General features: G+C 39.4%; 1 protein-coding gene and 2 long non-coding RNA genes across 9 annotated transcripts in view; 1 reads left to right on the top strand and 2 right to left on the bottom strand.

The window, feature by feature from the left end:
• The first annotated feature begins 244 nt into the window (after positions 1-244).
• On the top strand, positions 245-8,421 carry LOC138068067 (uncharacterized). Its single transcript, XR_011142668.1, has 3 exons — positions 245-321; positions 5,709-5,799; positions 8,332-8,421. It is a non-coding gene; the product is annotated as an uncharacterized lncRNA (long non-coding RNA).
• Positions 4,386-8,441, bottom strand: LOC138068066 (uncharacterized). The gene is made up of 4 exons (XR_011142667.1): positions 8,291-8,441; positions 7,321-7,679; positions 5,104-5,207; positions 4,386-5,022 (listed from the first exon to the last, which is right to left on the bottom strand). It is a non-coding gene; the product is annotated as an uncharacterized lncRNA (long non-coding RNA).
• A 3,976-nt stretch (positions 8,442-12,417) lies between these two features.
• Positions 12,418-27,017, bottom strand: part of ATG4C (autophagy related 4C cysteine peptidase) — a 29,308-nt gene continuing 14,708 nt past the window's right edge. For all 7 annotated transcript variants that reach the window (XM_068953413.1, XM_068953411.1, XM_068953415.1 and 4 more), the window contains 4 exons: positions 23,577-23,655; positions 22,838-22,914; positions 18,381-18,500; positions 12,418-13,683 (listed from right to left, as the gene is read on the bottom strand). In XM_068953413.1, coding sequence (XP_068809514.1) covers positions 13,513-13,683; positions 18,381-18,500; positions 22,838-22,914; positions 23,577-23,655 — 447 coding nt within the window. In that variant the 3' untranslated portion in view covers positions 12,418-13,512. The remainder of the gene's footprint in view (positions 13,684-18,380; positions 18,501-22,837; positions 22,915-23,576; positions 23,656-27,017) is intronic.

The raw sequence follows: 27,017 nt of genomic DNA, 5'->3' as shown, positions 1-27,017 counted from the left end.
TCCATGGGCTGGTTTTGTGGCCCATGCGTTTCATGAGAATTTTTCTGTGGAGTTAGAAGAATTTCGGGAGAAAAGTTTAAAAGAAAAAAAAGGATAGCTTAAAGCTGAAAGATCTCAGTGGCATTTGCTGCAGATATATTTAGTGTGCCCCCACAGCAAGGGATCACTGGAGATACCCACTGCTGACTTATTTTAACACTCACCCGCCTCTCCCCATTTCTATGGCAGAAGCAGAGACGGTGAGCAAAAATGCAAGAGGACGTGCTCCAGCCCACGGCACAGCACTGAACCCCTAAACCCACGTAAACCCACTTCTGGCAGGTATGACTCCCACCCCATGTAAGCCTGCTGTGCCTTAGCTGCTGCTTCAGTCGGGTGAAAAATACTCAAAAAGTTTGGGCAGTAGTGGTTGTTTCTCAGCTCACTGGCATTATGAGGAGTATTTACTAAGTTTTTAATGGCGCAGAGCTAAATTTTAGATCAGTGGGGATTACACTAGAATGAGCAACAAAAAAGCCTATTAAACAATCTTTGTTATTAAAAGATCTCAACAGTAACAAACCCCGTGGTGGATTTCACCAGTAGAGCATTTTTGTGGGAGATCCATATTTATCTGATTTATTAGAAATGCTCCATTGAGACACAAAGCATTTTTCTAATAAACCTAGAGGTTAGCACTATTGTTTTCAATACAGCTGACCCTTGGATTTGCTGTAAAGCCAGAATCATTAGAAATGCTCCATCGGTTGTATTGGAGCATCTCTAATGAATCAGAGGGTCAGCTCTAGTGAAGTAGTGTGAAATAGCTAGATTCATGAGAAAAACTCCATTGACATGCATAGAGCGTTTCTAATAAATCCAGATTTTAGTGGAGCTCAACCCTGAATCCATTAAAACGTTATGAAAAAATAGTTACTAAGCATGCACCTTAAGTACTTTTTCCTGTGTTAATCTCTCATTTATTTTAAAATGCGTTGTAAAAATAGCAAACGGCATCAGCAAAAAAGTCTGCCATTTCCTCTACTTCTGTATGAGCAGAAAACCACTGGTGCCACCAGAAAGACAGCCCCAGTACCTCATAACATATGCTTAGGTTGTAATACACTCTAGAAGTGCCTTCTAGGAAGGGGGGTGCCCAAGCGTGCGGGTTTGAGTACACAGGCAGCACGCGCAGCACGGGGTTCTGCTGTAGCCTCCCCCACATTCGCCCCGCGCCGAATGCAGGGACTGCTGTGAGAGTTACAGAGCTCAAAGCTGCAAACATCTGGAGAGTGGCTGCTTGTTGAGATCACTTAAATAGCTCAGGCCCTTGTCCGATGTGCGACTTGGCTGCCTGAGGGATCATGGTTTTCTGCACAGCTCGTAATTGAGACTGGAGCAATGTTGGTGTCAGTTCCCAGGAGAGAATTTCCTGAGGCCCCATAGCAGGCTGTTCTCAACAGGATCCCCATGTTCAGGGATTGCTCTGAAGACACGTCATTTTAACCTGGGGACTGAGAAGGGCAGGCCCCATTGTTTAGCTGGGTATTTAAGTACTAATTATCTATGGCAGCCGAAGGCAGCTAATGAGCATGGTGGTTCATAGACACCCCTCCTCCCCTAGAAGTATATTGTTTCTAACATCACCAAGGGCCGTGTCACTGGGAAGTAGGAGAAACAAGCCCAGTTTGATGGAGGGCACGTCAGGCGTGTTTGGATTGTGCATCCTATGAGAGGGCTGAGCATGAAGTGTCTTCTCTACTGAATAACAGATGCAGACTAGGGTCCCTGTCTGGGTTCAGAAAGGGGCATCCTCATCAAGTAAAGGCCTCAGGTCCAGATGCAGATGTCAGGCAGTTCAGGCACACAGTCCTGAACCGAGCTGCAGGGTACCGTGAGGCTTCCACAGTTTACAGGTGCAGTTATTGATGGAGCGATTATGATGACGTTGTCCATACTTAAAGAGAAATCACAGTCGTCTTTCCCAACAAGCTATACATTTTTTCTTAATTTCCAATCACAAGGCTAGCAACAGAATGAGATTTGTCATAGCTGACAATTTGACTGTTTCCACCTTTTTTACTGTACAACACTATTCAAACCCTTTTGTACTTTCAAGTTTACATTAAGGTTGCAAATTTAACAGCTGTGATCTTCCGATAGTGTGTCCTAGAGATGGATTTGTTTTGGCCTCGTGCTATCACTGACTTTGTTCTTTGCCATACAGCTAAATTACATATTCATGGGAGCTGATATCTTTAACCAAAAAAAAAAAAATTGAAATATTAATTCTATGTTCAGTATTTGCCCATTCAATATTGTCATGCTGTTTAACTCCCTGAAAACTGAGGCCTGTAGTAATAAAGATTAGTCATTAATAGCAGCATGTTACGGGCCAGAACACAAAAAACAAAAAGTCTTTCTTAATTTATCGTTTCACAACATAACAAGCAAAAGTAAACATTGGCAAATTTATTTTAAGGGCATGCATGAGTCAGTCCCTCAGTGCCTCTGCCTGTCAAACCCCTGCTCAGAGCAGCGCTGGAGCTAACTTTGTCAGTTTTGCAAATGAACCTCATGTGAAAGCTGCTGCAGCAAGTTTCCATGCTGATGCTGCCCGCTACTTTCTGGTTGGAAACTAGCTTTATTTCACATCTTCCAGAATACTACTGCTGAAAGGCCCATGCGACAGCCATGGTGCTGCACGTGCCAGCTCGGTGCAAAGTTGCGGACGAGTTCTGAGGAGAACTTGGGTCAGTGACTCTGACAACCCCCTACGCTCAGGTGACATGCCTCAAAGCTCTAAAAACATAGGCAAAAGGAATGGCTGATATTTACGGGCTCAACCAAAAGACCCTGAGTGAGTGACAGGAGATTTGGTATATCTGATGCAGTAGTTGAAAAAGCTAGAGCCATCATGCCAGAACTGGTGAGACCAATGCTATGTTAGGCTACTTTCTCACTGGTATTTCTGAGGACCACCTGGAGACATGGTGAGAGAGCATCTGGAGGTCTGGCCATCACTGCTTTGTGATCTATAGCAGTTTCCAGCCCTGGTCTCAGTTTCAAAGGAACTGAAATACATTTCTCTATAAGAAGCTTCTTTATAGTGCAAGGGCAGGTCGCGTGCTCCTGAAAAACAGCAAACCAAGTTTGGGCAGTGGACAATCTCATCTAGATTGTGTAACACTTGCACCTCCCATACTACGTTTTCCTTGTAAAGGATTCCCCAGTGCTAGCAGAGTATAGCCACGCTGGGGTAGGGTAGGGGAGCTGCAACCGGGCTATGAAGTCCTCCAGCATCCTTGTCTCACTTTTGTAGCTTTACATCACATCTTAAATGTATTTCAGAATAGTTTGCTTAAAATTAAGCACAGAAAGACAATACATTCATCACATCCTCTTTACAAGGCTGTTCAAGGAACTAGGCTTGTGTGTGTCGTAGCATTTTATAGCAACAGTCTTTCAATAGGTCCCCATGCTTTTAGCAAATAACAGAGAAGCTGGCTTGCCTCAGAGATGCAGGCTAGGTTCTGTTTATTTTATGAATGCATACAGCCAGTGCATCTGCAGTTCATCAGATTATGGCTATTCCTTTAGCCTCTTTGTACACACACACGCGTGCGCACACATATATAAATGCATGTGAAATATATACTAAATGTGTATTTGAAGTATATTAATAGAATTCTGTCTCAACAGATTTAATTCTTAAATGCTACATATACTTGTTTAATCTCTCATTTTAAAAGTAGAAAAGGTTAGATTATAACATCAGGTTAGCTCTCTTTGAAGCAGGTAATAATTAAGTTGATTCACTGTTGCAATTACTGTCAAATCCCCCTTAATTACCACAGATTTTATAGCAGCTTCATTATATGTCTGCTGTAATGCATTGTGGCCCTAAGGAGAAGTGTTGCAGGAAATTCTGCATAGCATGTATAATTCTAACCTGCAGTTAAAGCTTCCACTGAAAGCCTCTGCACTAAATTTATCTTTTTTTGACATTTTTCCCCCTATTATTTAAAGCAGTTGAACTGTGGTAACACCACTAAAATATACACCTAACTTCGTAAGTGAAAACTGATCTCTTCACAGGTATTAGGAATAAATATGGAGAAATGATAAAATTAGCAGTGAATTATTCTTGTAAAAGTGCTCAGCAAAAAATGTATAACAATTCTGCTCCGACATGACGTGGGTGGGGGGGAGCAAACTGCTGCCACATCCTGCACATCATGCATCCCTGGCCAACCTTTTCTCGCTTGAGTAATCCCATTGAATTCAGTTTTCAAGGAAGTAAGGATTTGCAGGATCAATCTGCTATACATCAATATTCCCATTCAGTGTTCATTTTACATTTTATGAACTGGATTATACAAACATAAGGCACACACACAAACAATAGCTTTGATAGTTTTTATTTCATTTGCATACTAAATATGTTGTTACATTACATTATACGCATATTTGATGAAATGAGGGATTCAGAAAATATTAACACCTATTTTATTATTAAACATACATATAAAAATTTTTAAAGCAATTATTCTTTAAAATTGACCTTCCAGCTAACTTTTGTAACAACATAGCCTTATGAAACTGCTGCTTTATGGTTCATGTGTCACTGCTTGTTTCCACTGGAAAAATCTTTACAAATCAGGGTCTGTAAATTGAGCCTGCAACAGTTCAAAACAGATAACTGAGTAATGTGTCCCATGGATTCTCTTGTAACGAAGGAATTTACTCCACAGAATATATTAGATGCAGAAAGGGCTTCAGTGTCAGTGACACTATTGGCAGCTGTGTTAACAGTTAAGGAGCTGGCTTTGTACAGCAGTACAGTTATTAAATTTCTCCAGAGACCATGACTCATTAATCAAATATTCATACATCTCTGTAAATACTCACTGAACAGAGAATACCCTCAGAGTTGAGCATCCCAGCACAAGTGCTCTTTCATGTAACACTGACAAAATCCTGAGAACATGCGGTCATGTTTTGCATTTCTAATGCTGTATGTACTCTTCAGTACCCCAATTCCTAAAAACAGAACACAAATGATCTTACTGATTGCAAGTGTTACATAGTCACAATTAAAATTGCTTCACTATTGCTTCATACCATCTTTTTTAAAGTGAAGACAGTGAATCAATTCTTCTATTCTTTGTTTACCATCAGACAAGCAACTTTTTCCCATACGGATGGAGAAACCCAAGGCCATGCTCCTATTAATACAAGAATTTGTATTAGCATGAAAACAACAAACCACTGGTTGAACTGCGAAGGCCAAAGAACTTCATAAATTTGCAAAGACATGAGTTTGCTGTATTTAACAAATACTGTATTCTGTGTTTCCTCACTGCCATGAAATGGCATGTCCTCTCACCTGCTCCAGGGGAGGCTCCAACAGGTCTGAACTGGAGGTTTGACCTTGATCAGGTTGAGATCACAGTTCATAGTTCAAACATCTCCCTCTGATCAGCTAAATCTCTTCGCTATGAGCCTTTGAAAAAAAATTCAGGTCTCCGTTTGAACCCCCCCATCCTAATGCATTCATATCTAGGAATTTGGTTTTGACATTACAGAGTTACAAAGTTCTGATTTATACTTCTGATTCAGGCTCTGTGTGGTTTGAAATAGATACCTTTATATAGCGTTGGCTGTAATTTGGGATTATCGCGTCACTGAATGTATATTTTTTAATTCTGTACTATTGTGCTCTGCAGCTGTGAACTCAAAGGAACAACGGAATGGAAGGGACTGGCCTGAGTCAGCAAGTCCAACCCACCGACAGCACGGGCACGCACAAAGTCCCAAGTGAGTTTGGTAAGAGCGGAGGAATTTACAGATAAATCATGGTGAGAAGTGAGTCTCAGAACATATTCCTTCGCAATTTTTAGAGTCCGCAGCACCATCGGAACCTTCACCCAGCTGCAGATTTTGCAGGGAGATTTATAAACTGGCATAACCTCCTTATGTTCTGTAAATAATTTGCAAATGTCCCAGCTTAAGGGCTGAAGGCTGATCAGTTTATTGCATAGCAATTCAAGAGAATGGATTGCCTGCATTTTTTTCACCAATGGTGCGAAATGCCTCCACTTGTTAGTGGAGAGGCAGTAACCCAAAGGAGCAAATCCTTCCTTTTGCTAATTAAATAAATAAAGAGACTCTAACTTAAGCACCTCCACAGTTCTTACCACAATAATTTCAGTGCATTTTAATTTTCTTTAACAGGGGTTGGCGTTTACATTTTAAAAAAGAAAATCCACTCCTTTATGTAATTAAGGCACTGATTGAGATTGGATGCCAGCAACCTCTCCCACCTCTTTTGTATAAGACAAAATCTAAGCCAGCTTGCTGCACAAGTCAGCACATGTCAACAGAGCACTTGTGGGCATCCACTGTGTGCCATACAGAAGACAGCATAGGGCTGCAATTTACAATCCCAGTTGCATCTTGTCCACCTAAGTGTAAGGCCCCAATCCTGCGCTCACTATAAATGATCCTACTGCCCTGGATGACCTTATCCGCTGACCCACCAAGCTGCTGGGCGTGGATAAATCCCTAACCCTTTGACTTTAATAATGTTCCCTTGAGACACAGGGATTCACTGGCAGGATTGGAGTGTAAGAAAAGAGTGGATGGAAAATAAGAATAACATGTGAATGCTGAGCAGAGAACCTATAAAGCCTTGCTTTTAACACATGCCTACACACCCACTAGAGCTAGGCGAAAACAGCAAACATTTATTTGCGCATCTTCTCACATAAATAAAGCCCTGCTGATTTGCTTTGATGGCATTTACGACCACATTTATTCATAAACATTAGAGTGAGCAAGTTTTTATTTGCAGGAGCATTCACAGAAAACAAAAGCGTTGTGACTTCTGGTGTGAATAAATATCAGAAAGCTCTCACACGAGAAGGGCTCCTGCAGTCATTAAGTAAAGCTCTTTTTACTATTCACACTGTGGATTCAAACAATTACAGCTGCCCGTGAAGTGCTTGCAAACAGGGAAGGGAACTGTTTATAAAGCTCAGTTCATCCAATTAGGCAACAGAAACCGTCTCATGAAGATAACCAATCATATGGTCAAATGATGATTACTCAAAGCTCTGTCCTGACTCACTCAAATGCCTTTTTACACCTTTTTGGAAGTGCAATTAAGATACCTGCATTTTTTAAGACCTCTCCTTTACATAACATCAGCATGGCCTAACTAAAATGGTACAAGGTTGTAACTCACTTGTACTGCTAGAAAGCAGCTGTAGGCTAACCCCAGACCACGAGAATCGCTTCAGGAAATGTTAGGCTGAAATACTGCTATGGGAATTATACCTGATCATGCTCCACCGCCTTCAGCGCAGGATTAGGGAATTGCTCTGCAAGCACTGGCAAAAAGAATGCATCCATACTCCCAAATGGTTCGTGGTAATCAACTGCAGCGTGGCAAAGGATCATAAAATATTGCGCCCCCTTGGCGGCTCCTGGTACTACAAGAAGAGGCAATGCTCCAGGCCCCCCGAAAAGTTGTCCGTGGGTATCAACTTCAATGAAAGTGTTGCATAAACTGAACACAGGGTGGGCTGGACTTCAAACATGCTGGTTGTGCTCATTTGTGGTATTATTGACCTTTCATAACTCACTCATGGTTGCTTTTCATTCCATCGTTCCAGTTAAAGAGTTTGTCAATAACTCTGGAAATAAATCAGGTCTCCTGAGTTAGTCCATTTTCTTACCGTAATTAATGGCAAACACGAGATCCCTTCCCTGCTTCCCTAGACACACTGCTGTGTGCTTCTGACGGCACTGTGATTGAAGGACTAGCCTGGTTTCCATTACCAACACTTCTTGTTGTTGCTTAGGGATAAGTAAAATAAATTTAAAAAAACACACACAAAAGACTTTCCTTAGGATAAAAACTTTTGAGCCAAGGGCAAGGGCACAAACCAAGATTAGGGCCTGTTATTGCTTCTCTAGCATAGGCCAGCAGCATCACACCCATGTAGCTCTGCCCATGTCCTGCGTGTGGCCATTGCGCAGCCAGGGAGCACCCTTTAGCACAGTCATATTCCTTCTTTCACATTCACATTTGCTACTTTCCACCTAAATTTTCATATTGATTGTAGAAAACTGAAAGTGATGCTTAAGTGGCAGTTAATAGACATAGAGCAACAGCTTGCTTATAATGCTTTAACTGAGGAGCCTGTCACCATGCTAAATGGCAATCAATCAACCGGGTGTATTTACCCAGTCCTTTTAGAAGTGCGATATAATGCAGACTCCTTTTGGGAGCCACTGAACTCACCATGAACAGACGCAGACTTCACATGGTCTTGCCTGTTGCAGGAGTCAAGGAAGAACGAGTTTTGCTGAGAACATGCGGCCAGTGTTAGCTTGAAACGTCGCTGTCAGGCAAGGAGATACATGGGTCACTTCAACAGAAGTTGCCGCTGCACCTGTAAGTAAATACAACAGCTGCCCTTTACACAGGCCTTATTGTTGCCTGCTCACACTGTTGTAGTTTGGGAGAATCTCATTAATACTGCGCCAAAAATGTAACTGTCAAGCAAGAAATGTGTTTGAGGGATTCCCACCAAGCTATTCTCACAGGAGCAGAACTGCTTTGAGACCTTCAGTAACAGATTAGCAAGGCCACAGTTTTTATGGCTCAGCTGAAGCACTGGGGACTGATAAGAGAATAGTAAACCTTTAAAGAAAGGAAACACCAACAAGCAATTCTACTTGCAGCCACAAATGGGCACTAACTTTGTAACTGTCCTGAACCTCTTTCCTCTTCTAGACAGTCTAAAATTGTTGTACAATTCTCCAGACACTGTTTTTCTTTAACATCAGTTGTCACTAGCAACATGAGTAAATAAACCTCTTTCCTAAACCGTCACTTTAGAAATTGCCCGTTCAACAGTCATTATGGGGCAAAAACATCCTTCCGACATAATCATTTCTAAGGGCGATCCCCATGCAGTCTGCTAGCTGCCTCTGTAAAGTTAAATCAGCGCACTGGATTTTCTGCCATTCTCCACCCCATCTGAGATAGGACTCGGAGTTGGAAAGTCATCAGAAACGAGCTGCTGTCTTCAGTGACTGCCTGCAGGGAAGGTGGGTCCTGGCCCATAGACGTTTTTAAAGACTGGGATTTTGGCTTGAAGTGGCAGTGGCCACAAAACTAAGAGCCAACGGAAATGGGATGACAGGGCAGGGTGTTTTTTCCCACGGAGTTGCTGCACAGCCACTTTTCCCCAGAGAGGCCCTTTACGTTGCATCACGCAGGTTACGCACACGCTGAATCCCAGCTACGGCCCGTTACTGCATTCCATCTCAGGGAGGGACAAACGCAAACCCCTTAGCCATCGTTTCTGAAAGTGCCATGGGTTTTTCGGCACTGGTCAGAGGCAACTAAAAGAGGGCCCGGAGGCCTCACATCACTTTGAAAAGTGAGGTCAATATCTTTGCTAGAAGGGGAAGACAGAGTTCCAGCTACTTACTGAGAGTCCCAGGATTGTGTCATGCTAATATTATGTGTTATAAACACACAAGAAAGTGTTCCTTCTAAGGGAAAAGGAAAAGGCAGAAAAGAAAAAGCAAAGGTTATTAAGAATTAAAAGATCAGACTTCTTTGAAAAAACCTACCATTTCCCACCATGTGTGGTACGTGCAGTCTGGTTCTAACAGGAAAGCAAGTAATCAGGCAGTGATTTGTGGAAGTCCTTTAGGAAAATAGGCCACTGCTGGGTGTGTGAGTAACTAATGCACATTTGGTTTGTGTTTGAAGGCAGCAGCAGCAACAGTGATGACACAAATTAATTGCACAGTTTTCAGGAGATAATGCAGATGAGGTAAAGAGAATTACTATGCGATTAACATAGTTTCCAATTAAAGTCCCCTGTAGTTACTGAAAAACATTAATTTCTAGTAACTTGCTAATTTAACTTGTGTCACCACTGTACGTGGATCGTCAGCACTAGGGCAACTTGTGAGATCGTCTATGCTGGAGCGTGTTGTGTGAGAAACATTAAAAAAAATCTTGAAATAGCTATTAGTTTTTAACAACTATTTATAGCAGGCTTCAAACAAAACACCGTTGTGGTAAACTAAAGAATTCGATAACAGATTTAAGGACTAAACTTAAGAGCGTCAGCTGTTCTAGCACTGAAGTCTTACCCCTATTCAGAGAGGCAAAAAAAAAAAAAAAAGCGCCAGTATTTAAATAAACCTAGCAACGGTATTTCAACCCTTATGTTTCTTTATGAACAAGTTGCAAAAAGGCTGAGACGAATGAAACTATTTCTCCCTTGCAGGTAAGTTTGCTGTTGGGATGGCAGAACTACATTTTTCTTTTTAACACTTACGTACTGTAACTCTTTTATTTCCATTTAACCCTTTCTGGTAAAGGAATACCAAACCAAAAGACTTTCAAATAGCAGTATATTTCCAGAGGAATAGCTAGCATATGTGGGAACCCGCACATAGGATTTGCTAAGGTACTGGAATTCAGGAATAGAGAAAATTAATTCTTTAGTTATTACCTTAGGTTAAAGTTACAAGTACCGCAATGAAACAGAGCTACCCATTACATGCTTGTAAGCATATAGCAGATCAGCAGGTACAAAGGCATAACTTGTAGGATTAGCGGGCCTGAGCAATTTTGTTTTAGTGTGAAGACAGAATGTAATCTGTCATCACCAAGTAGAGTCGTTATCATTTTGATCCTGTGCGTTTTCAGAAACATGCTTCTGTTTTGGACTGCTTGTTTCAATATGTAAGTATACTTAGTGACCAGTATCGGAACAATCATTCCTTTGACGTCTGCCTGCTTGACAGGTTGCTACCAATAATGTTATGAAGGGTGAAGCCCACAACAGGGCTGCCTTTCCACAGAGACAGGCTCTTTTGTGTAGGGCTGGAATGACTCGAGACATGTATCAGTATTTGTACAGTTACTTTCCATTTTGGAACATAAAAATACCACATACGAAATGTCAATAGGAAAAAGTCCATCGGGTAGCTATATATTTTTCTTAGTTTCACATAACTAAATACTGCTTCCCACTTCCTCATTACAAATATTGCAGACTCTTGTGCATTAAAGTCTGTAAAGCTTATTACATTTTATTATTATTACTACGACAACAGAAGTTGTAAATGGAAAAGACATTATTGATTCAACTAATCAACTGAGTGCAGGGTTGCTCTTTATTGTGCGTTTGTTAGTCTTTGGGCCAGGCTGGTTTTTAACAGCCTTACATGGCAAGACTTTCAACTCTTCCGTGTGAGATTATTACACAGCCAAGCATTCCCCTGCAGGGAGCTTCTCCTTTAGCCTCTTCCCATTTCTTAAAGATGTATGTCCTTTTAGCGTTTCCTCTAATCCCTCTCCTCCTCACTGGTGCATATACGCTAAGTATTTGTAAAGTGTCATACTTCCCTCTCACCCTAATCTCGCTCTTCAACCACAGAGTAATGGAGCCACATAGTTAAGAGTTAAATCTTTCTCAACTCCATCCCTGCAGGCTCCTGATCATTTTTACTGTTCTTCTGTGAACTTTAATTAGTTAATGCCTTCCTCATGGAAAGGTAAGCAGAAAGGAGAGCATCAGTGAGACCAGATTATACCAATTATATCCTCCTGCTCTGTGACAAAAGCTTTTAATGATGCAGCACAGAATTGCTTTTTTTAAAAATGTGAAAGCAAAGTACAACTTCATGTCTAATTTCCTGTCCACTGTTACCCAAAGGAACCACTCAAGAGTTTGGCATTGTTTTTGCTGAAGCGATATTAACTACTGCTTCACTAAACAGGAATCTGCTATTTTTCAGTTCTCACTGACATTCACAATTCTCCTCATTTTGACATCTAAATTCCATAAATACGTTGTTTACTCCCTCTTCTGGACTATTAATGAAAAATATTAAGGAAGATGAAGCCGAACATCCTCACATACATGCAGCATCTAAAAGTAATATTATGCCAATTATTAATATGATTTACAGTGCAGAGGTTACTAATTTAGACAAATGGATGTGGGTTTTTTTCTGAAAACAAGTGAAACCACAAATAATCCCATTTGTTTTTTTGGAATTCTAACTCAATGGACACATGTGAAAATGCACATTTCAACCCTGACAGGTACATATACTTGATCCAGTTCTGCCTGAAACCTAGCTATTAGTCACTTCTTTCTCCTAAAAGGAGAAAAGGCACTTCAATGAATACATGTGATGCTTATTATTTGGATAGACAACATTTGTGCCTTCTGTGCCTGAATGGCACTTAGAATAGGTTAACCTTTGGTTTACAACACAACGATAAAATTTGCCTTTATGACAAATAAACAGAGTACTCGCAATATTTTTTTAAATGCAGGATTATACCCATTCTGAGAGGAACTAGTATTAATAAGAAAGCCACATGCATTTAATATTTTCACACTTTATTTTCCAAGCAGTGTTAATACGAATTTTAAATATTGCATTTGCTTTGTTAAAACATGAAACTATTTATGTACATTTGTTTGCATTTTTAGAACATAGACCATCGACTAACCATTTGTACAATAACATGTATCAAAAAAAAAAAAATCACACCCCAGAATTTTTACCATCTACTCCCATGCTTGCTTTGATTTAAAAGCTGCACTAACAGCAGAGAAGCCTCAACATTGTAATAGCTGAAACAGAAAACAAACACTGCTCCCTTCTAATAACTGTCTTTATCTGCTTTGATTGGTTGCCATTAATATTAATAGTATAACCTTTAAAGTATTAGCTTTCCCCACAATTTTTATCTTCACTCCTCATAGTAAGGCTCCAAAGCAAGCTTAATGAGAAACCATTATAAAATCATACTGCTAAATAGTATCTTAACTCACAATCCAGCCTATATAATTATATCAGTATTGCAAATAACAATTACTGCTGATATATCAAACTTACATCCTGAGCAGCACAGTGTAAAAAAGGTATGTCATGATTACAATATTAAACATTACTAGGGCTTATGTAGGAAAATAGATTAGATATTACTCTTACCACAGGAATGCAGAGCTCAAATTTTGCTTACAAACAGAAAAAAGCTGGTCTCACAACCTGTGGATGTATGTTCATGACATAAAACCTACACACGTCTGGCATCTTCTGCTCAGGATTTGTCCTGGACTGAAACATTAGGGTCACAAGGTAGGATTTAGGGACTGGCCAAGCTTTTTAAGAGGACGAGCCCAGGACATAGGCACATTTCAGCACACCTGGCTCTAAACAATGCCACCTATCTTCACTAGCGCAACGTAACATTAAACTCACCCAACTACCAGTGAACAAAAATAATTAGTAAGTACATTTATAAATGACATTTTAAAGACTATTAACATATAAAACATTGTATTCTTTATGAAAATAGACCATTTCCAGCACAGCTTGCCTTTTGGGGAGAGGAAGGAGGACACACACATATATTTTTTAAAAGACAAGTGTTCTCCTGGACAGCTGCCAATAATCTAGTGTAAAATGTCCTTAAAGCAAGACAAACTCCTCTGTACTAAGTCTTTTTAATGTTTTCTTTTCATCCTCAGAGAAAAGGTAATTTTCTTCATGGAGCGGACTGGAAGCAAAGTCATAATCTCTAGAATGACCCTTTACAAAAGTAAACAAGGGATATTTCTCCTTAGATGACGATTTCAGCATCTATAACGTAAAACACATACCAGATAAAATGTTAATTGGACATGAAGAAACACAGGAACTAGTGACTAATTAGTGACTGTACAATGAAAAATACAAAATGCATTTTTAAATTATTTTCATTATTATCATGCTAACAAACAAAAGCATCGCACAATGTAAACATCCCCTCCTCTTAAACATGCATTTCCATTTCATCTTCTTCAGAGAGTAAACAGCCTCACTGACAATTTTATGCCTAACCCTGCAACTCGTTCCACACGCATCATCTCTATGTGCGGACTGGTGCTAGTTTCAGTGGAGCTAGAGCTCTGCTAGGAGGGGGGGAAAACCCTACAAAATAATTACCTCCTGGATCACAGGTATGAATTCTGAAGCAACTAAGCAACTTAGTTATAGGGGGATATACTTTTATTGTAGAAACAGCATGTACAATAATCAATATTTGTATTAGTTTAAACACGTAAGTTTAAGAATGTAAGCCCATCCAGAGCACTTGACTAAAAACAGATTGCACGTGACAGCAGACTGTGATAATTGGAGTGCCAGAATCTACATTTTTGAAAAAAACCGAGCGTGCTGTAGAAAGGCAACGGTGTGGAATGATAAACAGAAAAACAGCAAAATACTTCTAATAGCAGATAACATTCATCCAAATACTGGATGGCATTTCAGCCTTTCAGGCTGTTTAAAGCTCTTGAATGTCCACTGATTTTTTTTTATTATTATTTCTTACCTTCTTTGATAGAAAAAGAGCTCAATATACAGTGATGCTTTCAGATGCAGAACTACGTTAGTATACAGGCATAAACTGTGTGGGACTAAAAACTCTAAAAAATAGTTTTAATGACAAACAATTAATCTAGAACAGTAAAAAGAAAAACAAATAGATCTTGAAACAGTAAGAGCTGCTAGAAAAACCAATTGGGGCTGGAAAAGTCACACTTATAGTAAAATCAGATTCTCTGATTTTTACTGCGCTTGAAATTTTCTACTTTGTTCTAGCCTATTTTAATTGCATTCGACTATTGTACTGTGAAACCTGGGGAAAAGGGCAAGGAGATAAAGAAAAGGCATGCAGACATTAACAAGCAAGAGCAAAGAAAAAGAAAGAATGAGTATTTGCGGAGGAAAGAAAAAAGTTTGACAAGAAACAAAGCACTGGCAAATCTTACAAGACTAGCTAATTGGATGCAAACCTCGTCCTCTCTAGGAGCTGAGTACAAGCTGGGTCAGTAGGAACAGAAATTCATAGCCATACAAAGGCTGCTTGGTGGCCTATCAGTTGGACTTTGGCCAGCGCCTAACTGACAAGCGTCCGCAACTCAAAACTCTCCGCTGCCCCTCAGGGCAGCCACACACGCACGAAGACCAAACAAACATCTCGCCTTTAAAGATGGCCCCTCCAAATCAGGATAGAACTGCTGTATCCCTGGGAAAACCTGCAGTCCTGCTGCCATTGTCTGTGTTGAAACTTCCCTGAAACTTCATTCTCTACAGGCAGCAGTAGCACCTCTCTGCTGTGTACTAAGGGAAGTGATGAAAGATTAAAGAGAGAACATGAACTGGACAGACGGGCAAAAGCCAGAACAAGAAGCAAGTGGAACTTGATTAAGGTTATAAAGTTACATCTCACTCAGTGATTACAAGTATTAAGCAAATTCTCCAAAAAAAAAAAAAAAAAAATATATATATATATATACACAGATAAAATATATGTTTTTATATATATATATATATATATAGAAACAAGTGAAATCAGGTATTTAGGTTTTATTTTACAAAAAGTAAATTGTACAGGAATATGTGCTTTCATACTATACGTTATATAAATGGCTATTTCCACTAAAAAGTTCTTGTAAAAATCAGTCAGACCCTGGAGACCACAAGTTTATTTTGGGGAATGACACTTACTGGGATGTGATACATATTCAGATGTCCCATAAATACAAATTGGTATGATTAACTACAAAAGTCTTTTATGATTTTGAAAAATACAATTCATTTTAAGAATCACTAGCAGAACCTGAGTGACTTTTCAGGGACTTGGTCAGGCACCGTGTTGTACATTTTTCAAAGCCCAGATTTTGAAGAGTACTTCAGCTGTCTATATGAGGTTGGTTTATAGTATCACTGGAAAATTAAAAAGACAGATCTATTACATTTATATTATAGCTGAACACACCTTAGGACAAGATGGACAATGCACAGACTTGAGAAACATGCATTCTGTTCTCGGTTTTGCCATGGATACCCTATGTAATGTGGAAGAGGCAAGCAAGCATGGGACCCTGTGCTATAAAACGGGTATAGCGATTCTCTACTGAACGCTGCCATTGGATAGATCTACTTTTACTTGCAAGTTCTTTAGATACTATCCACTGTGATGATTTCTACAGAAAAGTTTACCGATAAATACCAGTATTTTTTTTAAGCATTTCAGTGTTTGACTGACAGATTGCCACTGTTGCCACTGCAATAGTGAGTTCTTTGTACCCGAAGTGCACCCAAGTTCAATACTCAAACAGTCCAGTTCTCCTGAGAACTCTTCATTTCTGCTAAGAATCTGAGCTATAAAGGGGCAAATACAATCATGGCCCAAGTTGATTATATATTTCCAGCCATGGTTTTTTAATTGGAAACAATACACTGCATGAACAGAAAGACAAGCAAGGTATTAGTCATATAACAAGGTGAAGCAGCAGCAGAGGCTGCAGGCAGGGAAAGGTAGAGGCTTCCTAGGTAGGGTACGAGGCTGAGCTGCTCGTGGGTCTGCCCCAGGACGTGGAGGAGCCAGGCAAGCTGCCTGGGTATTCGCTGCTACTCATGCTGCAAGTGCAGCATGGAGGTAAGGCTACAGCCACCCCTGTAAATCCATACTGCAAGTCTGGATGCGTTTCCAGGCCTCCTAAATCTATCAGCTATTTAATTCTAGCTAATATTAAACTACTGAATAATAGCTACCTGACTAGCAAGTAGAGCAATAGAGGGTAATGCAAGTGTGATTTGGATGGATTTTCACCAATCACTTCCATTTGGGTCCTTGATTTCTATGCCCTGATTTCTCTTTTACTGAATATATGGCTCATATAGGGTATATCCTCACATAATAAAAGCTAAATAAATCTTTTCTCCCACCTCTTATTACCCATAAAAGCAGCAAGAATCTGAATTTGTTAGTCTAGCCTACACAGGACCCACTGAGAATATACTGGGCTAAGAGTTCAAGAATTTCAGTATTCAAATTGCAAACAAATGGAAAAAAAATAATAGAAAAGCAGGAAAAACAAAGGATGTGAAGAAGAGATGGAAGGATCACAGAATCTCTCTCTCACATGGTGTTTGTATGCAAACTCCTCTATTCTGAAACTTTCTGTGTCTGAAATATATTAATATTAAAATAATATCACTAATATTAAAGAGCATTATCCAAAATGCTAGAAAAGTAACCCCAAGACTTAAATCAATTACTGTTTTCACTGTTCAGGGAAAGAAAAGTACTTAATCCCAAACTCAGGAGAAAAGAAACAAGGAAAAAAAAAAAAGAGTAGGAGAACTTCCAACGTAACCGATTTGGTAATCCAACTTTTTTAGTACGTTCTTATATTCTCTCTCATACACAGTAGAGCAGGAAAACAAGGAAGACTAGAAACTTGAATATTTAAACCTTCCATATATTTAATGCTCAGGAACTTATTTGAATCTATTTTTTAGTTCTCTGTTTGAATCGGACAAAGGAACAAGCTTCAGCATCAATCAAACCTACTAAAGATTATATGTATAAACTTTATTAAGATGATTAAGAGTGTATTAAGTTTAAAATGCTGGTTTTGCTGTAACACTAATACCACTTAAAAGGACATTCAAAAGGTTGTACAAGCATTAATTTTGTGCCGTTGTGTAACTACTGTGGTTAGAATATTAATATTGGGACCACCTTCTGTTACTGCCGAATCCCTTCGTACACAATTAAGTTACAGAACGGGTTATTCAGTATCACAGTTAATACAATATTAATAATTTTGTATTGCATACACTCATATGCTGTAACAATCAAGGGGAAAAGAGTCAATTACATTTGGACCTAAATAAACCTATCCCTATGTTTTTCAAATGGAAGGGACACGATCAGACAGATTTACGGAATGATACCTGCTCTGTTGACTTCAAAACATTGTTACCCAGTCATAAGCACACTGCTTTACATTTAAACACAATCAGAAAAACTCTTATGCTAACAAGAAATAATAGACAGTTTTGGCTTGATCAAAAAAAAAAAAAAAAACCCTCCCAAGGGATTGATTGCCTCTTAAAAATTCCTCCTCAGGCATGGGGTAATTCCAGTGCCCCTCAAGGGCTGGCTGGGGAAATATTTTCATTTCAATAGTGCCACCTCGTGGAGCTGCCATGTGCCAGCTCAGCTTTCCAGTTCATGCATTGTTTTTATTCCATCCGTTTTCTCCATGAGAGAGCGTCTCTAATAATACAATTCAGGTTCTCCCCAGGTTTTATATATTGGCATTAAATAGATGTAACGAAAAATAATCTACGTTTCTCATCATTAAAAAAGACGCAATAAATATCAAGAAAAGGAATGATTTCTAATTAGCAAAGCTTTGCTGGTCCTCTCCCCTTACCCACGCACAATGCACACACATCGCTTCCGACTGAGGAATCGATCCCGTAACTTCAGCACCTACCTTTGTTATTTCTTCCGAAGCCTTCTCAAACTCCTGCACATTTCTACAATAAAATCCTATTGTACAGCTTGGATCCATTTTTTTGAATGACATCTTTTTGGGAGAAGGACAGTGGAATGACTGCAGGTTTCAAAATTACAAAACATGAAATATACTGTTAAGGTTGAGAACGGTACAGATCAAAACACTTGCTTTTCTATCCACAGCTTTAACACAAGGTTTCCTGTATTACTTGTACTAAAACGCAACGCACACTTTTGAAGTTATTTCTTCCGACCCCAAAAAACATTCAAGTAATTCCACCCTTCTCCACCCAGAAGCCCTCCTGCTGTCTATGCTGCATTCACCAAACTTACACACGGCACCATGCTAGTTTGAAATCTGTCGAAGGTCTGCCGCTCCAAACAGTACTTTAGCCATATTCCCAAGGCAGAGCAGGTGAATGCTCTTCTGCAAATTGAATTTGTAACAGCTTTTGCACTATCTTACAATTACTGCTTTACTACCACCGCCCATTGCCCCCTTCCCTCCCCCAGCCTCCATAAAAGAGACATAATGGAATAAACCAACCTCCTGTATTTTGATTTAGTAAATGAAACAGGGGGGAGGGAAACATGCACAAACCACAAAAGCGAAAAAGTATTACACAAAAGCAAAAGTATTACAACAACAACCCGCAAGAGGGAGGGGGGAAAAAAAACCCACCTACCAACATGCCCTGCTTTATAAATGTTTTTTTTTCCCTAATGTGAAATTTCTTATCGTGAGAGATGATGCTTTGACAGTGCTGTGAACTGATATTATCAGCAGCTATGGTATAAAAAAACCAAACCCAACCAACCAAAAAAACCCAAAAACCTTTCCCACACTCCTTCATTCACAGTTTCTGAGAGAAAGCGTAATATATGATATTTACCCTGATTAGGTGTTCATTTATTACCGGAACTGAGTGCAGAAAAGGGTTGCCGTTTTGATGAAAGCCCATCATCTAATAACTGAAACTATCTGGTCACTGTTGTCTGTCTAGATTCAAGCCAGTAACTCAAAGGTAGCGTCTTCGTCCTGCTACTAACATGCAACTAGCCAGTCATTTAACCTCTCTTAAATCATTAGCAATCCTGCTACAGCTACTCAGTATTTAAACTAACAAATGCTAACACAACACATCTGCAAGGCACTGCAAGGGGGATACCACTGTACTAAAACGCTTATTTTGTTTTCCATGACCTTCCCCCAGTGATCAGTATTCTCCAGTGAATATTCTGTGCTGTTTCCTCTCATTTAAATATAAGCTGCGCACCGACACATCGCCCTCCTGGCACGCTGCTGGTGAGCACAGGACATACAAGCAACGTGACTAAGCTCACTGACACAACAGTAAGCCAGGAGAGAGCAACACAGGCGATTTCTAAGGAACACCAGTGTGTTTCCTCTATAAAAGGTAACTAAACTGTTAAAATCTGACTACGTGAACAGCAACCCCTGCCAGTTAATAACAAGCGGTCTTTAGAACAGAAACCCATTCTACCTTTTTAATTTTTCTTTTGCCAGTCAGAAAAGTCAATCTACAAAGGAAGACAGCGCTCCTCACCTCACCTGAGAGGATTTGTCAGCGTAACGGTTTTACGTATTGAACTGTATTGCGCTTTACTTGTGATTACTAACCTAACAGAGGTATTCTTACTAAACCTTCAATAAAAAATTCAAGCAAAGATGAGAAATAATATTTATACAAGAATATTTTTACTCATTGTTTTTCTTCTAATCCTGTCCAAATTCTATATGCAGAATATATAGGTTGAATATATACCTGGGTCATCAAAGACGTAAATCGGAACTCTGCCTTACGTATTGCATTTCAGCAACAACCTTCCTCTCTCTAGTTCGGCTGCACTGTTCAGGGCAGTATTCTTAATGCTACATGAATCACTGTACAACAAAGGGAAGTGGGTAGGCATTTCTTTTTTCCACTTCTCCAAACAAATGGATTCTGGAAGCCAATACAGAGTGGATTGATTTCCAACTTATTCTGGACAATTTGTCAATTTTGAAAATACTCCCTACAGATAAATCTAACAAGCAACTATCCACACTAAGAAAGCAATTTCTGTTTACTTTTGACATTTCTGGACAAAGATATAATGCTATTAAATGAACCAAGCATTAAATTGCAATATATTTTCCATCTGCAGAAAAGCATTAGGATGCGATCAAGCCAAGCTGGCAGCCTGCGTGCCTTCAAAATGCATTTTAAAAGCTTAATATTATTTGGAAATTCTTACTAATGCCAGCCTGCAGCACAATCTGGAGGATTAGTCATAGCAACAGAAGCCAAAAATATATGTATTTTTTCTGGTTGGCCACTGAGCTACGGTGTGACCTTAAGGAAGTCACTTCAACTCTGATCTTTCCACCTTTTGTCAGGCGTTCCCAATTAAATTGCAAAAATCTTCAGAGAAGGCACTGTATTTTACTACAGTTATTAGCATAAAGGGGCAAGGATCTTGGTTATAACCTCTGGATGCTACCACAATGCTAATAAGTAGAGCTGGGACTCTCACCAACTCTCCTTCCAAAGATCTCAACAGTGTAAACCTAAAAGGATCTCAAAAAATAAAGAACACTTCTGCCTAGGATATTTTCTAATACGTTTTGCCCAAAGTAAAACGGCAGGTATGCTCCTTTTTGAATTTAGAACTCTCTCATTTTCTACAGAAGCTTAGACTGCTGCATTATATGCCCTTTTAATTAAAGCATCCTGTCAAATGTAAAAATACTGAAAAACATGTAGTTTTTGCTTTAAGTCAGCCCTAGGTTTTAACATTAGCCCTTTATAAGCCTTTTGACATATATAAGCTGTTTTCATAAATACTGTTTGATGGTATTTTGATTAAGGTATTGTGATCAACTTTAACATATCACCTCTCTGATACATTAACAGATCTTTTTCCATGATAGTAGACAAGAAAATTGAAGTTAACTCTTGCTGCTCTCTCTCAGTTTAAGGTAAATATAAACTGTCATACAAAACGGCAGCCACAAAACATTTACTTTACTACAAACCATTTGACTTGCATTTTAAGTGTAGCCAATCACTTTAAGATCACCTACTCAATTCCTAACATGTGAGATTAAGAGCTGCATTCACAATCTTAAGACTCACTGATTTAAGACTCACTTCCACTTTTTGCAGGACTTCACTGAACACCTTTAAGAATCCTACTGTAAGTAATCAACATTTCAGGCATGGGGGAGATAAATGGAGGAGGAGGAGGAATATGTATTTAAGTGCAGTATGTTTTTTCTGAAGCCATGTTTCAACATTTAAGAGTATGTAACTGTTTTCAGAACTCAGTGGCACAAGGAACCACTACTAATCACCAGCTCTGTGTTCCAGGGCAGTCGATGACATCCTACGCAGCTGAGGTACCCAGTGAGCTTTTCTACACTTAAGAGTTGCTCCGAGGATCTCGGAAGTTCATGCAGAAGCTGGGCATACCAAGACCAAGGAGAGGTTGTAAAGATTACACCATACTACTGTGAGTACTGTGGATATTCAACACACACGTTTACAAGTGATGACTCTTTAATAACCTCCTTTAGCTTTCTCCCTATTTTCAATACAAGTTATTTGTGAAGAGGTTAACAGAAAAGGGAACGCTACTGTTAAAAAAACAAGCATGATTTTTTAACACCAAGGCATAGCCAGAAGAGAGGCATCTAGCAAGCCATGGTCTAGAAAGGGGGAGAAAAAAAGAAAAAAAGAACAAACACCACCTATATTTTCAGACCTGTCAGTCTACTAATCCACAGAAACAGTTAGATTAAAAATAGTAAGACTTGTTAAAGGAAATAGTTCAGAAAACTTGAATAAAATTCATGTATTCAGCCACAAACCTGACGGCTAAGCCTCAGAAATTTCACCTATACGAAGCTAAACAAAGTGACCTGCAAAGTTAAACTACGTTTAAAATGCTAACCAGCTACTCCAGTATAGAAATATTGAAAATATCTGAAAAAGAATCAGCAGCTACATCTATAAGAACTGTGGTTCAAAATTGACAGCAAGCTCCTACTACTGACTGCTACAGTAATTCTCTGACTGATGTTCACTGCAACTTGAAATAAACAAACTACCCCAAAACAAACCCAAGTAGCTCGTGTTTAAGATCTCCAGGTATTGTCTAGTCCCTTTAATGAAGTGATCACCTATTTTTGAGGTTTTCTATTTTTAAGAAGAAACAGACAAAGATAAATGAAGTAATAATTAAAACCACATATCAAGTATTTAACCTCCGGTCATTTTTGTTGACCATAGGCCTATAAAGAAGGGTGGAACTTTGATAAATAACATGTAACTCTAAAACCATAAAGATGCAGCTAGCTAGAACATCTCTAAATAATTAGCGTTTGATTCATATGGGAAGAAAACAGTGCCAGGTCTATATCCATACTACCTCAAGAGGGAAATCCTTTATGCTGACATCTACAAAAGATTGGCAGTAATGAGGATCCATGTAAATCAAACTGTCATCTACAAGGACAAAACAGAAGACAAGTAATTCAAAAAACACCTTATTATTACACTGCTTACAATCCAATTTCTATGCAGAACAGCTGGAAAAAAAGCCAGCAAGTAACTGCTTGCCAGGCTGATATTCATTGACGGAAGCATAGGTTTTTGCAGGACAGATTAACTTTTGCATAATCAAATATGCTTGTATAAGCAGAATTTTTATAAAGTGATGAGACTGTCATTTAATTTTAGGTGATAAAATTACTTTTACAAACACACAATTATATTCTGGAGTTTGCATGTGAAAAATGTATTGTTCTACTTCATGCTGACAGGAAGAATATATTGCTTGTCATTTAAGCGTCAGCTAACACCACTTAAACTAGTAAAAAGTAAATATGTAAATAAGAACTGCCAGACAGTAACAGCAAAGGCTCCCGAAGTTTGGGGAAACAGATAAGTTATGCCTTGTTTATGCAACAAGGGAAATTAAATGTACATTTTACAGAATCCAATTACTACAGGGGATAAATGACAAATGACTGGACTTTGGTAGATATGATGAATTAATAAGGTACTCATTTTGCTATTTTAATCATGCTATTTCCCACTGGCCTTATATTAACTTCCTAACTCTTAAAGAATAATATTGAAGAGACATAACATATTAAAACACTAACCTTGAAATCCAGCAAAGTAATATGACTGCTTGGGTTTGCCACCGATAATACCAACACAATACTCAAGGCTTAAAATTCCCTACAAGCAGAACAATAAATAATTAGGACAGTGTTGAACAGAACAGTGTATTAAACTGACTTTACTGTTTTAGGCAAATCCTTTTTTTTTTTTTTTTTTTTTTTTAAAGTCTGACTTAAACATTGATTTAACTCTTGACTCAACTTTTAAATGCTTGAAGTACTCCCTTTTCCTGAAAGGGGGAGACAAAACATAACATCATACAAACTGAGCATGTGTAGGCTGCATAGGCAAAAGATATCAAAGGATCCAGATTTACAGAGTTCATATATATGTACACACATATATATACGTTTTATGGCCCTGAAAGTTCTCTTCTTTTTGCATTCAAATATAGAAGTGGAGTATGGACTTCTGCATCACAGCAAGAAACGTCAGTTAAAGCAGTAGTAAACGTAATCAGCTCTAAAAACAGCAGCCCAAAATAGAGGAGGAGAGACACGACAGACAAGCCCCTTCAGTCTGGCTGCGTTTTGACCATGAGAGAAAAACAATCAGAGCTATCAGTAAGTAACAAAATCGAGAAAGAGATATTACAAATGTACTTAAAGGGATTTATGGATGGAGGTGGGGTGAAATACAGGAGGTGTAAAGGAACAAATATACTCCCCCAGCTCACTGCAAAGCTAGCAGCCACCGAGGAAAGAAAGAGGTGGGACAGCAGTCATGGAACAGCATCAGGCCAGAGTCTCGCTAGCACAGTTCTGGCCATTCAGGTTGTGAAGAACTGGGATCTGTAATCAATGTGCTTGTGCTAGCACACAAACCTAGCAGATACATAATTATATAATAAAGCTGTGATTTTACAGGTATACCTTCTATTGCTGGGACGAGGATTTGCATGTATACACGTCATTTTGCTGCAGGAAGAACATTTTACTAGTATAATAACTGGAACTCCTGTGTCACCCACACGCTCCAGATGGAGTTGCAGACAACGGACACCAAAGAAAAGTTCTCACCCACACGCTCCAGATGGAGTTGCAGACAACGGACACCAAAGAAAAGTTCTTGAGGTTCTTGTGGAGGCCACTCAGGATGTTACTACCCCGAACTCTTCCAGAAATGACCACTCCCCAAATGGCAGAAAGAGTGAATGTGTGTCCAGCCCCGCTCACCACCACACTCAATGCAGTGGCACAGCTTAAACAGCCGACCAAACTGCATTTTCACAAGGAGGCCAGGCTGCGTGGCTGAGGCACAGGCACACCTTCTTCAGGGGCAGTGATACCTAGCAGAATGGCAGGACTACGTTAAGGGGCAGTAACATCTCAAACCATCCCAGCTGTTAGCCTCAAAACAAGCGAGCAAGACCCACAATGCTGCTTACTCTTTGAAGCTTTTGCAGTCTTTTTAGGCAACCACTGTTGACCTCTCCTCACCTTCTTTGAGAGAAATAATACAATCGCCCAAAGGAGCAAAAGGCTCCTGATTAAGCCCGCCTCACTGCCAAAGAAGTACTCATCAAAAACACCACTGTCACAAACTGAATTCGAACATGCTTATACCCAGCACCTCATTTTAAACAAAGCATCTGTGAGCTTACCCATATGTACAGAGAACCCAGCTAGACTGTGAGGTTATAGTATACATTACAGATTACATTGTTTAACGGCCACCTATGCAACATTCTTGGCGCATAAGCAACGAACTAGATTAAGAAATGTTCTTGATCTTTAAAAAAGGATAGAGGAAAAAAATGGAGATCTAGAGGATGCTTGCAGTTGCAGAATTATTCTGAAAACTGTTTCAAGAGAATATATCAGCTGTTAAAGCAGCTTTATTGACTTGCTGCTATCACTAGCATTTTCACGCTAACAGATAAAGGGACGGCACACTTATGGGTTTTTTTTTTTTTTAATCCCTTTGATTAAATAAAGATAATCACCTCATGCTCCATTAGAGGTAGAACTCAAACATCCCAGGTACTTGCCATTCAAAATTATTTTCTTGCCTGGTTATGTGGCCCTGGCTCATCAGCTGGGGGTTCCTCGTCAGCTTTGTTTTTTTCTGTATTAAAGTAAGTACCTAAAAAGGAATAGAAGCAGGCAGGGAGGACTTTTCTCCTCTGTATTCAACTTATTTCCACTGTTTTCACTTTGACAAGGTTCTGCTACCGAGCAGGACTCATTAGGCTTTTGTGAGTATTCAGTCTTGGCATAACACAGACTTCCTCATTAGTTATCCCACCAGCTCCAGCAGGAGCTGAATTTTGCCAACACTGAAAGAGCGCTTCTGAAAACTCAGCCCAAGGGTTCTCGTGCAACTGAAGCCCAAGATTGTTAAATACCCTGAAAACTGAACCGCCTTTAAACACTCATAAATCACAGTGGTTTTCTTGTGGCACTAGACAAGTCTAGGGTCCAAAAGCTTGGACGCTGGCCCAAACTGGGACAGCAATGCAGAAGGCTATCATTTGCGTTAACAACTGATCTCTCCTCTAAGACATCAGCCACTAAAAGTGCAACCATTACGTTGTCATTGTCAAAAGAGGGACAATTTCTCTCAGCAAAATGACTGATATTTCATGTTCTAGTAAGGCCAAGGTTCTTGTTGGGATAAAGTTTTCCCTATTTAGATGATGATAAAGAAACGTAACATAAGAAAAAAAAAATCTGTTATACTCCTAACCTGGGATGCTAACAAAGTCAGCTTGAGGGTGGTTTTCATAGGTTACGAGAAAATACTGCGTATTTAAAATAGGAATAAGAGGGCTTTTTAAAAAAAACGCTCCTTGAGGGCTGAACGTTACAGAACGTATGTAGGCAGGTCAGAGGCAGAGGGCGAAACGGCAAAGGAGAACGCATATTCATCCTCTACCAGTGAAACAGAAGGAGAGAAAAGCTACTTGGGGTAATGAATAACTGTATAATCTATGGGAATCTTCTTGTAAAAAGGAATTATAAAAAATTTAACAATTTTCATCCATAAATATAAAACCCCTTGTAAAAATTACCTCTTGTACCACATTTTAAAATCTGCATTTTTAACTTAAATCCAGACCCCAAGAAATTTAGTTGCTTCTTGAGAACAGTCAAGATAGACATTGGAGTGACTAATACATGCAATTGAAAGCCCTCTTATCACAGTCTGTTAGAAGAGACTGATAAAGACAGTACCAGTCTCGGTAAATGAGCGGCAGAAATCACCTCAGTAAAGCCAGTTGTACAAGGCAAACTTAGATAACGTGACCGTGCTGTCACAGCCAGTGCCATGCAACCATATTTTACTCTGGTAAAAGACTGCTTTTCAGAGCTATACTGAAAAAGCCTCTGCAGTGTAGAATTGGCCCCAGGTATCTGCCAACAACAAAAGCTAGTACTGAAGAACTGGAGTCACTTTAGCTGAGAAAGCCTCATGAA

Source organism: Struthio camelus, chromosome 8, assembly GCF_040807025.1.
Source record: "Struthio camelus isolate bStrCam1 chromosome 8, bStrCam1.hap1, whole genome shotgun sequence".
Classification (NCBI taxonomy): domain Eukaryota; kingdom Metazoa; phylum Chordata; class Aves; order Struthioniformes; family Struthionidae; genus Struthio; species Struthio camelus.
Note: the sequence above shows the minus strand (reverse complement) of the source record. Positions and strands in the feature narration are given on the sequence as shown.